Here is a 12,501-nt window from a genome sequence, read left to right as displayed (position 1 = left end):
ATTCTCTCCCATTCTGTGGGGCCACGTTAGTCTGTGAACAGTGATTTTGATGCACACATTTTAAAACATTTTTATGAATTTCAATTTGTTTTTGTTGTTGTTGCCTCTGCCTTTGGTGTCGTACCCAAGAATCGCTGCCAATTTCAATGTTATAAAGTTTGGTCCTATGTCTTCTTCGACGATTTGTACTGTGTTAGGTCTTATGTTTAGGTTCTTGATCCAATTTGATGTAATTTTTTTTATATGGAGTTAGGTAAGAGTCCAGCTGCATTCCTTTGCATGAGGATAGCCAGTTTATCTAGCACCATTTGTTGCAAAGACTATCCCTTCCTTATTCATCTTGGCACTCCCTATAAAAATTCATTCAACCATATATCTGAGGGTTTATTTTAAGAGTCTATTGTATTCCACTGGTCTTTAATCTGTCTTTATGTTAACATCTGACATTTTGATTTATTTTGGCAGTAAGTTATAAAACCAGGAGTGTTTTTTTTTTTTTTCTCTCTTTGGGGCTCCTAGATGTTTTAGATGAATTTTAGGATAGGGTTTTTTTTTTTCCTATTTCTGCAAAAATATCATTAGGATTTACATAGGGATTAGATTTAATTTATAGATCATTTGGGGTTGTATTGGGTTTTTAACAAGATTAAGTCTTCCAAATTATTAACATGAGATGCAGCTCAATTTCTGTCTTCTTTAATTTCTTTTAGTGGTGTTTTGTAGTTTTCATCATATAAGTCTTTTACCTCCTGGTTTAATTCCTAGGTATTTTGCTCATTACTTGGAGACCATAGTAAATGCTCCTGTTTTGCAGTTTCTTCTCAGATCGGTCAGTTAGTGCAGACAAGGGCAGCTGATTTCTGTGTGGTAACCTGCATCCTCCTACTTTCCTGAATATTTTTCTAACAGTTTTTTTTTTTTTTTCCGGAATCTTCAGCATTTGCTACATATAAGATCACATCATCTGGAAACAGAGGAGATTTTACTCCTTCCCTTCTAATCTGAGTGGCTTTGTGTCTTTTTCTCGCCATGTTACTCTGGCTGGACTCAGTACTGCGCGGGACAGAAGCGGCGAAGGCAGGCGCCCTTCCCTGTGTCTAATCTTAGAGAAAAAGCTTTCAGTCTCTTGCTGTTGGGCTTAATGTTCACTCTAGCTTTCTCACAGATGACTTTTATTACATTGAAGTAATTTCCTTCTATTCTTGGTTTGTTGCGTGTTTTTATCTCGAAAGTATCTTGAATTTTGTCAAGTGCTTTTTTTTGAATCAAATGTAATGACCGTGTATGTTTTTCTTTCTCTTCATTCTGTTGATATTATATTGTTTTATTTTCATACACTGAACCACCCTTGCATTCCAGAAATAAATCCCACTTGTAGATAATCCTTTCAATATGCTGCTGAATTATGCTTGTTAGTATTTTGTTAAACAATTTTGCATTAATGTTCATAAGGGATATTAATATGTAGATTTCTTATTTTATCTTTGTGTGATTTTGGTATGGGGTAAAGGTGAAGGTGAAGTCACTCAGTCATGTCCGACTCTTTGCGACCCCGTGGACTGTATGTAAGGCTTCTCCGTCCATGGGATTCTCCAGGCAAGAATACTGGAGTGGATTGCCATTTCCTTCTCCAGGGGATCTTCCTGACCCAGGGATTGAACCCGGGTCTCCCACATTGCAGGAAGGCGCTTTAACCTCTGAGCCACCAGGGAAGTGGGGTAATGCAGGCCTTATGGGACGAGTTAGCACCTGTTCCCTCCTCTTCACTTTAGGGACGGCGGAGCCTGGTGGACTGCCCTCTGTGGGGTCACACAGAGTCGGACACGACTGAAGCGACTTAGCAGCAGCAGCAGCAGCAGCAGCAGCAGAATTGGTTAGCTCTTCTTTAAAAGTCTGTCACTCAGTAATCAGGTACAAGGTTTTTCTCTGATGGGAGGCATCTGATATCTCATTCAATCTCCTACTAGCTATAGGTCTATGTGGATTTTCTATTTCTTCATGGTTTAGTCTCTGTAGGTTTCATGATATTTAGCTCTTTACTCAAGGCTGCCACTATATTTGTCCTATTTTTAAAATTGCACATATGTCCTGATCATTTTACACTCCATCCATATCCATGGTCGCGTGATGCTCCATCCCATGGGCATGTCATCCACTATCTAACTTTCTTTCTTTTGTCGAATGTAGGTTGATTTCAACTGCTTGTGTGCAGTGAATATCTTCATACTGTGAACATCTCTCTTCTTGGTTCCACAGGACATATTCTCTGGAGGAGAGTTTCTGGATCATGGGGTCTGTAAGCATTATTCCTGCTCTGATCATGTATTTGGAGATGATGCCAGGGATAAATGAGGCTCAAAGTCTAAGCTACCAGCTGAGCCGTGAGAAAAATTTATGGAGAAAATTTTCTTGTCAGTATCTTAATATCTATGTCTTAAATACAACTTTATAGTAGTTTTATGCAATACTCATATGTGAATTCACTAACCTTATTTAAAATGTGATAATCCACTAATCATAACCACCATAATTAAAACATTTATTTACTGAAAAGTTGGTCTGTGTTGTAAAGCAATTGTCTTCCAAATAAAAAAAATTAAAAAAAAAGAAAATTTGATCTGTACCAGACAGTGCTAAGCCCTTTATATGCACAATCTCATGAATAACTGTCCCAGCAGGTGGAAGTAATGTGGTCTAGTTCACAGGGGAGCAGCCTGACCCTAACAAGAGACACTGAGAAGTCCGACCAGGCAGCCCCTCCAGAAGCCGGGCCAGAGACCGCATTCGGTGCTCACTAAAAAGCAGTGAATGCTCTAAGCTCTACAAATGAAGATTTTTACAAACAACAGAGCAAAGGCCCTGAGAGCTTTGTTTTCTGTCCAATGGAGTAGAGCTAGTAAACGGTGGACCCGCTCAGACAAAGTCCGGATACCCTATGCTTAGGAGTTCTCTCTCTCTGAACTGCCAGTGTGAGCACGGAAAGGAGGCATTCGGGGCTAAGCAATTAGAAAGGCGCGTTTTCTCTGCCTGAAATAGACAAGGCAGCCTGAGCAAAAGCCGGGCTTTGGGCTCCCACCAGGCCCTCCCACCACCAGCGTGCTGTCTGTCCATCCCTGGAGCTAGCAGAGGCTCCGTCTCTCTCTCTCTCTCTCTCTCTCTCTCTCTCTCTCTCTCTGCCAGCTTCAGGACCACAGGCATTTTTTCACGTCAGTGTGGCATTTTCTGGTGACACTAACTGGGTAGCCTGGTTCTCAGGAGACCTGGTTTCTTGCATTTCTATCACTGACTATAGGATATAACCTCAGAGAAACTCCAGGTCTGAAGACCCACTTGGCACCTGCTGGAATTCTGGGTGGTTGGTGGTCAGTGGGTGCAGTTTGCCAAACCTGTTTGAAATCATTGAGCTTCTGCCCCTGCTCACTCACCACCAGTCCCGTTGTGCCCATTGGCATTTCTGTTAACAAACAAACAAAAAACAAGAGCAGCCGGCCCGGACCTAAGGCAACCTCCTGTCTGCCCCCAGGTGTTGCGGTGTTGCCCCGCACCAGGCGCACTCAACCACCGCCTCAAAAGGTCAGCGTATTATGGAGTTGGCTTTCACAGGAGATAACGTGGACGTATCACTGTCTGGCAGATACTGTTAGTCCTTCGTCCAACTTTTGAAAGAATGGAATTTTGGCAACGTTTTCCCTTAGACTTTTTCAGCATTCCTAGACTGATTCACTCCCCTGGTGAACCCGTGGTTTCCGTGTTACACTGATTACGGTGAAGACAGCAGTCTTCTGGGAATATGTTCAGGATTTTCCCGAATCCCTGAGCCTTGCCTCCGCAGTCGCTGCTCTCTCGCGAGCCCCGGCACCAGACGGTCCAGTCTGGTCGGGCCACCGGCAGGCCGTCTGGCTGAGCCTGGACCCAGTCCCGGTTCCTGGTTCCCTTCTGCCGGACACACAGCCTGACCTGTCCTGCGGCGCGTCCTAGCCTTTCCTTTCCTACCGTGTAGGAGGGGTGCCCTGCAAGAGCGCTCCAGGAAATCAAAGCCACTTTTCAAACATCCCGAGGTCACTTTAAGAATTCAAAGGGCAGGAGACACCTGCCGGGGACGGGGGGTGGCGCCGGGGCCGCTCTGCCCTCCCCGCTCCGGAAGTGCCGGCGCCGGAGGGGGGCGCGCCCCGCGGCCGGGAAGGGGCGCTGGGCCCGCGGGCCCGCACCGGCGCGGCCCCTCCCCGCCCCTCTGCCCTGCGCGCGCGCGGGGCTCGGCCCTGACCCCGGAGCGGGGCCGCGCGAAGCCCCGGCGGGACCCGGAACGGGCTGGCGGGCCCGGCGCGAGAGAGGGCGGGCCGGGAGGGGCGGGCCCGGCGGGCGGTGCGCCGGTCCGAGCGGACTCTGCCCCCGCCCCGGGCGGCCGGGCCCCGGGGCGCCGCTGCTCACACGGAACCGACTCCGGAGCTGGTCCGCGGACGACCGCGCGCAGCCCGAGAGCGTCTCCGCGGCGGGCCGGGCCTGGAGGATGCGCGCTCTGGACGCGCCCGTGAGCGCGCGGCTCTGGTCTCGAGACTCCGGGACCCCCGCGGCCCCGGACGCGGCTGGGCCGGCTCGCAGGAGCGCGGTGGAGAGGCTGGCGGCCGACCGCGCCAAGTACGTGCGCGGCCCGCCCGGGGCCGGCCCAGGCCCGGCTGGCGGGGGCAGCAGCCCCGAGGCGACCGGAGGGCAGGCGTGCGTCCCGGGGCCCGGGGTGCGCAGGGCTGTAGCGCGGAAGCCGCTGAGGCCGGACTCGCTGGTCATCTACCGTCAGAAGTGCGAGTTCGCCCGCGCGTCGGGAGCCGACAGCCCCAGGGCAAGCCTGGTGAAGAAGCTCTTCCAGGGGCCGAGCAAGGACAAGACGCCCGAGCCTCCCGGCGCTGCCCGGGTGGGAGCGGAGTCGGGGGTCAGGGCCCAGGGGGCCGCCCGGGCCGAGCCTGGCCCCTCCACGCCCCCCGCGCCCGCCGGGTCCGTCGGGACGCCCCCCGGGGTCTCGGCTGCGCCCCGCGGCGCGGAGCTGCTGGGGGCGAGGCGCCGGGGGCTGCAGCGCTCGCAGTCGGACCTCAGCTCGCGCTACTCCGCGTCCTTGGCCGAATCGGACACTTTCTTCCGGTACTGCGGCCTGGAGCCCGACGTGGTGGAGGCGCTCGGGCGGGAGAACTTCTCGGCCGAGTCGGACCGCCGCGCCCTCAAGGTCCGCAGCGTGAGCGTGGCCACCTCCGGCAGCGGCTTCTCCCGGCGCAGCGGGTCCGACGAGGGGCTGCAGGAGGAGGAGCTGGCGGAGCAGGTGCCCAGCGCCACCTCGGTGGTCGAGAGGAACGCGCGCATCATCAAGTGGCTGTACACCTGCAAGAAGGCCGCGCAGGCGCCCGGCCAGGGGCCGCAGGGCCCCGCGTGACGGGCACAGGGGACCCCGGCCAGGTGCGCGTCCGCGGGCCCGGGGGGGCTGTCTGTGAGGCGCGCCTGTGAGGTCCTGGGGAGGGACCGAGCTGGGGGACCCTGCCTTCCAAAGCAACTCGGGGCGGGAGAGAGCCGCAGGGGCGCCTGCGTCGGAGGGCTGCCAGACCCGGCCCGGGGGCCTGTGCCGGCTCTCCTGAGCCTGCGGCTTCTGGCTGCCGGGAAAGGCAACTCTGTACACCAAGTGCTTCCCAGTTGGCTTATTACTGTAAAAAGAGGAGAAATTGGCGTTCTAAACGTTCCATCAGAAAGTGCTTTTACACCTCTGCTGTTTCCCTGCGTTGAAATAGCCTGAGGGCTCTGCGTGGGTCCAGAGCTTTGATGCCAGCTGACCAGTCAGGTCCACGGGGGCCCTGGGGGGACTGCGATCTCCCCTCCCTAGAAAGGAAGGCTGTGCGCTTCCTGGAGGCCTTCACCGAGCCGAGAGGGAGCAGGACTTCTCTACAGGATCTTCGCAGCCGTTTGACACTCACTTAAGCTAAAAGATTTTTGCCTAAATTTTGTTCAAATTGTTTCGAGACCTTTCTAAGGAGATGCGTTGGGGCAGCTTTGTGCCCAAGAAAGAGCTTCAGTTTTTTGAATTGAGGGAGGGACTAGATCCTAACTAATGTCCTAGAGGTCTGCTTGGCAGTGATTCTGTGTTTTCTTTGCCTCTGATGATAGAAGGGGAGGTGTGTTTCTTCCCCTTGGAGTCAGTATCTCAAGCCTGATCTCAGGAAGTTTTTTCCTCAAGGAACTAAGGAATGTTTATTTTCACTGTCTCCTCTGTGGAGAGGGTGTTTCTGGGGTAGTGAAGGGAGAAGGGAAGATACCTTTTCAGGGTTCTCTTTGAGAACCAAGATTTGAAGCACTACAGCATCTTGTTTTCTCTGACCCTGCACTGACGACTTGCTATAAGAGTTTGTAAAGTTAATGTGAGAGAAGTATTTTGTCTGCCTTTGAGATAAACTAATTTGAGACATGGTGTCAGTCTTCAGCATGGTGGGGGAGTCTGCCCTCAGATGTGTTTGCAGCTCACCTGTGTTTGAGGCCTGAAAAATGCCTAACTTCCCCAAGTGGCCATGGTCTTAATACAGATGTGACAGTTCATAAAAAGAGAAGGATTCAGTGTTCTTTCGAATTCAGAAGGGTCGTGACTTACAGGCTCCCTTGTAGTTTATTGAGGATTATTGCATTTCCCCTAACCTGAGTCCCCACAGAATGCATAAAGGCAATCGATTCAAGCTAAAAGCGGAGATCGGCTCGCACTTTTCACCAGTTGTCTTGGGGCCTGAGGTGAGTGACTGCTGGCCGGGGTTAGGGCTGGCCATGAACACCTTGATACGGTGGAGGGAGGCTGCCTGTCCCAGAGGGTCATGGCGTAGCTGATGGAGCTCTCAGTGGGGAGCTGCGAGGCTGTATTCTGTTAGGAATCACTCCCCCGCTCTTAGCTTAGGCTCCCATCGTCCATAAAATGAACGTGGAGAGCAGAGGGTTTCCAGCCTCTACCCTTTTAATTCCATATAGTCTGAAATGTGTTTGTCTGTGTTTCATGACTGTAACCTAGAAAAGGAAACGACAACAACAACAAAAAACTGTTGTCTATTGTGACATGACCTTCACGGCAAAGGGAAGTAGTTGAGGCCAGAGGAAAGTGGCACGGGGTCAGGGGGCTGCCCAGGATGACTCTGCGGGAGAGCGGAGGTGCAGGGGGCTGCCCAGGATGGCTCTGCAGGAGAGCGGAGGTGCAGGGGGCTGCCCAGGATGACTCTGCGGGAGAGCGGAGGTGCAGGGGGCTGCCCAGGATGGCTCTGCAGGAGAGCGGAGGTGCAGGGGACTGCCCAGGATGACTCTGCGGGAGAGCGGAGGTGCACTCACTCACCAGCCGCCTCCCTCTTCACAGTGCTGCTTTTTTGAGTGGGGGACCGCATCACCTGTCTTCTGAGCTGTTTCATGTTACTGTCCAGAGAAGAGAGATGGTTGTTACACAGAACCTGCCCAGTTTGCTGTGTGTCATTGGCAAGCACCAGCTCTGTAAAGATTTTCTCTACAAATTTACTCTCATAGACCCCAAACAGCTCAACCCAAGAGACCTAAGGGCTTGCTGCTTGGAGAATTGTGAGGAAGAAATGCATGTCCTTTCTCCAACTTATGGCAGGCCTCCCATTTTAATGAATTGAAGGACAGGAAGGTGATTAAACACCAGTAGACAGTGAATTTTCATGAATTTTACACTGGGCAATAGAATACTAGAATTACCAGTCATGGGTTCCAGTGGAATGTCCTCATTCTCCAAATGAGGACAATGTCTGTCCTGACCACAGTCCCCTCGATTCACCACCTTCAGACATGACATCCTCTCTGAAAAAGAGTCAGGACAGGCTCCAGACCCTTCACCTTCGCTGGTGAGGGTCTTCTGGCAGCCTGAACAAAATGCAGCTAACCTTTCGTCACAGGATGACTTGCCTGAGAGTTCCCTAACTTCTGGGAGCCGTGGAAACAAAGCTACAGCTGTGATTTTTCTCCTGTTTATTGTGACATTTGTGCTGGAATCCATACAGATTTGTTTTAGGATTTCATGAAAATTTCAGAAAATTTGAGATGACCGAAGATGTCTTTTCTAGGTGAAAAAGAAAATGTATTTTATGTGAAGGGTTTTGTCTCGGTAGATAGAGGTACTATAAAGTAAAATAAAAATATTCCATCCAGAATTAAATAAGAAGTGCATAAATTTATTACCCCATGGATGACCCAGAAAGATGTTATGGGGAGGGAGGTGGGAGGGGGTTCATGTTTGGGAATGCATGCAAGAATTAAAGATTTTAAAATTTAAAAATAAAAAACTAAAAAAAAAAAAGATTTATTACCCCATGGATTAAAAGTATTTACTTTTCGAAAGTGAGACCATCAGAGCTAGAGAATGGCTCACAGAAGCTGCATGCGATTCCACTGGGCTCCATGACGGACAGTTACACGTGGGTAATTTTGGTTTCATATTTCCCAGTGTAAAATTCATGAAAACCACTCCTGTGTCTACTGGCGTTTCATCATCTTCCTGGCCTTCAATTCATTAAAATGGGAGGCTTACCAAAATTTAGGTTTCTGGTTTTCTATCTTGTGCATAGAATATATGTTACTGATTTTAATATCGTTAGAATGGCAACTTGTCCTTTGAATTTTTTAGGGATAAATATTGTTCAATTTTAAAGCAAAAATATCAGGCATTCCCCAGCTCTTTTCACATTTCTCTTTGATAATGTTGGGGAACTGGAAGCTGGGAGGTGGAACTGTCTCAGCATCTGCACAGATACCATGGGGCATGGTGCAGACAAACGGGGACGCCCCTGCCTTCCCGCTTCTGTCTTCTCCAGCTTGGAAGCTCGTACTCACCAAGTAGGAGTGCATTTTAGGTGAACGCAGTGACTTGAGCTGTAATAAGGCTGCCTCCATCTTCAGGCCAGCCCCTGAGTCTTTCAGCGAGGACTGTGTTTGAAAGGGCAGAACCTGTTTGCCTTTTAAATTCTGTTTGTGCCGCTTGCTCTGTGTTCTGCTTCGCTGTCCAGCTCTGTGCTAGTGAGCACTGGCCTTACTGATCAACATTCAGAGAAATTTTTCTTTACTGCCTCAGGAGAAAGCCTACAGGGAAATGGATACAGAGCAACAAGATGATAGCTGTGTTTGCTACTTATTTCTTTTCAAATTTTTAAATGCACAAAGGAGATGTGTGCGACACAGAAAGTATCATAAAACAAAAGACTGCAGGGACCAAACTTTGTAATTCAATGCTTGGCTTTGTAACTGTTGCCTAGACTGGTGTTGATTGACAGCTTTTTCCTTACTCCTCAGGAAGCAAGCCTTCTGGATGACGGGGACTCCTTGCAGTATGTCTGGATGGCTGGGACCCCAGGCCCATCTTCACTGCCCGGTTTTGTCTAGAGTACCCAAGTATCCATGTAATTGCTCTTTTCCCAGGAGTGAAACACACCACTGAAGAAGCTTGTCGTTTCAGAAGGTTTGAAAGGCTGTGGAGAAGGTGGGAACACAGAACTTGGAAATTAGCTGAGTTTTAACTGTTAAGACACAGCTGAAGCTCTGGAAAATATTTTCTTGTGTTAGGTGGATCTGTTTTTGCTTCCAGAGGGCAGCAGAAGAAGGAAAAGCTGCTTGGGAATATTTTCAAGGGCATCTTTTTGAGTGGCTTGCTGACAAATAGGTACCATGATACATTTTAATGATAATTAATTTTGAAAAGAAAACAGGCAAAGAGCATGAAATTCAAACACAAATGCCGTGGTGTTTGCTGCTGTCAGCCGTACTGGACAGCTTGGCACTGTTTAAATCAGAGTTCTGTGATCACGAGAAGACGTATTCTACACAAATACTGTGGCTGACAAAGAGCGGACTCGTGCTCACACTTGCACACTCGCACATAGACCTCCCTGTCTCAGCACAGTGGATTCCCAGCCGTGCAGTTGGCCGTCTTGCGAGTGAGAGCTGCGGGGTCCCTGTGAGTGCCACTCCTGTTGGGCTGTGGACATGCAGTGGTAACAGGAAAAGATGAAGAGCTGAAGTGCTGCTAGGAAACCTTTTTGTGTACCTGGACCGTTTCTTGAGAGTTGGCAGAACACTGAAGCGTCCTTCCTCCAAACCTGTGTCAGTGGCCCTCTTCTGCGGCGCCGTGTCGGATACGCCTCCTTGGCTCTCTTGTCCCCAACTTCCGAAAAGGATAAAAGAGACCTCTGTTAGGCAGAACATGGACTCATGACATGTGAAATGCCCTGCATTTTGGTCTAATTCGCACCCTCATCCATCATGCAGTCATTCCAAATTTGGCAGCAGTTCACTCTGTCTGAATAGGATGTTTGAAACAAGGGCCCCTTGGGCAGCTGGGAGACTGTCGGGTTGGAGTGTGACTGGTAAGGAGTTACTCTGACCCTAAGCCTGTCCTGGCTCATGACACTCAGAGTAAATAAATTTCAAGTTCAGAACCTTCGGAGAGAAATTTGTGTATCCATGAAAACAACCCAAAGACAATCCCAGTCAAAGCTTACATGTTTCATCAAGATATATCTAAGAATATAATTATTAGAACAGGGGGGAAGAGAAATAGGTTCCTCAAAAGTAAAATATTTGATAAACCAAGTTTGATATATTCAAGCATCGGTTTAATACTGTATTCTATTTTTGTAGCTTTTGCTGTGAGAACAGGGCCTAGAGTTAAACACGTATTTCCACATGAGCGTTGGTCTTCAGATAGTGTTCCGACATTCCGCGTGGTTTTGGTTTTACCAGTGTGACTTCAGCCATGCTGCCCTGGGCTATCGCTCTGTCTGCTGTTTAAGTGACTTCCATCTGACTCAGTGACATGCTCGGGACTCTGCTGCGCTCAGTACTGTAGGGACTTGCTTGTCAGTAAGTCACGGCTGTGCATATGGGGAGGGTGCCTCTTCAGTGTAGACTCTATAAAGACAAAGTTGCCCTGCTCTGAGAAAATTTTCCCTGTTTTTTTTTTAAATGCTGCTATTTTGCTATTTATTATCCGCTGGATTGTACTTAATTTAAAAGAAAATGTCAAAGATGAGAATTTTCTGTAAAGGATCTTTTTGTATTTGGAGTTTCCCTATTTGCAGATTCCATTAATTTTTTATGTGAATGCTTTAAGTGAAATTGTTATGTGCCTTTCTACTGTCAGAATAGGATAAAGTGTATCCTAGGTCAGATTTATCTGAGATGAAAATAATGTGGACTCTGCCGCTCACGTGGGCTTGCCTGGTGGCCCAGTAGTAAAGAATTGGCCTGCAGTGCCGGAGATGCAGGAGATGCGGGTCCAACCCCTGGGTCCTGGAGATCCCTTGGAGGAAGGCATGGCAACCCACTCCAGTACTCTTGCTTAGAGGATCCCATGAGCGGAGAAGCCTGGCAGGCTGCAGTCCATAGGGTCGCGTGGAATCGGACGCGACTGAAGTGACTGAGCAGCAGAAACAGCTGCCAACCACCCGAGTGACAGGTGAGAAGCAGGAGAGCAAGTTGGTCACTGTTTAAGAGCTCTGAGGTCTTCCAGAAGCATTTGTGTGTGAGTGACAGTGACTCTAGGAAGTGAATGTCAGGGTGTGTGTGAGGCAGGAACAGGGTGTCCCCAGACCCCAGCAGGATCAGGTTAACACTCCCTCTTGTGTGTCTGGATTCAGGCCTCAGCTCAGGGCCTGAGTGTGTGGCTGGAGGTGGGAAGTCCTTTCCTAACTCAGAATTAACCCAAATTGCGAAGTGACTGAGCAAATCAGACTTTGTAGCTCAGTCTGAATAAAAAAGTTTATAGTTGGTTTCACAAAGAAGAACAGTACTTATTGCTGCAAAATAGTTTCATTTGTTCAGGAAAGAATAGCATATTAGGTAACAGGATTAAGTACAATGGAAAGGAAAAGTGACTGAAAAATTATTGATAAAACCTGGAAAATAGCTTGACAGTATCTAGTTCTTTAATATATGGATACAGATTACCAGTGCCTCAGACTTAAAGGTAGTTATGTGACTGAAAGGTAGTTATATAACTGAAGTTTCCTTGTTATGCATATAGTTTTTAAACTGCTGGTCACTGATGCTGGAGTAAAAAGCAGGCTTTATCAAGCGTTGGCCTTTTCAGAGGGTTAAAGGGCGGTGCTAGTTATTGCTGGCGATACCATGAGATGTCAGGCCCAGACGGCTGCAGTGGCACTCTAGACGTCCCTTTTTCACACCCTACTTGCAACGTGAGTGCAGTATTGTATGTTCTGTATCAGAGAAATAAACTATTTTTTTCCTTTTTAATATAGCTTTGTGAATTTGTACAATATGAAAAAATTGAAGCAAGGCTATGGTTATTATAATTACTCGCATCTTTTGCTTTCTCCGTCCTAAATATTACAGCAGGTTATCAGCCAAAATGAAGAGTGCATTCTAAAACCTGAACTAGGAGAACCCCGTGGCATCTGAAGTCTCCAGTTCTCCCCGGAGCTGGAATTTGATAAACTCAGTTTGGATATTTAGCACGTTGGTCTCCTTTGTTTCATC

General features: G+C 48.8%; 1 protein-coding gene across 1 annotated transcript; it reads left to right on the top strand.

Annotated features, from left to right (window-relative positions):
- Positions 1-4,154: 4,154 nt before the first annotated feature.
- Positions 4,155-12,258, top strand: FAM110C (family with sequence similarity 110 member C). The gene is made up of 2 exons (XM_027964016.3): positions 4,155-5,439; positions 9,301-12,258. Exon 1 carries the CDS (start codon positions 4,508-4,510, stop codon positions 5,414-5,416), a length of 909 nt encoding a protein of 302 aa, XP_027819817.1. The 5' UTR covers positions 4,155-4,507; the 3' UTR covers positions 5,417-5,439; positions 9,301-12,258.
- The last annotated feature ends 243 nt before the right edge of the window (positions 12,259-12,501 follow it).

This window comes from Ovis aries, chromosome 2 (genome assembly GCF_016772045.2).
Source record: "Ovis aries strain OAR_USU_Benz2616 breed Rambouillet chromosome 2, ARS-UI_Ramb_v3.0, whole genome shotgun sequence".
In the NCBI taxonomy this organism is placed as follows: domain Eukaryota; kingdom Metazoa; phylum Chordata; class Mammalia; order Artiodactyla; family Bovidae; genus Ovis; species Ovis aries.
Note: the sequence above shows the minus strand (reverse complement) of the source record. Positions and strands in the feature narration are given on the sequence as shown.

Coding starts and splice junctions, on each gene's coding strand:
- FAM110C (XM_027964016.3), top strand. CDS start 4,508: ATGCGCGCTCTGGACGCGCCCGTGAGCGCGCGGCTCTGGTCTCGAGAC.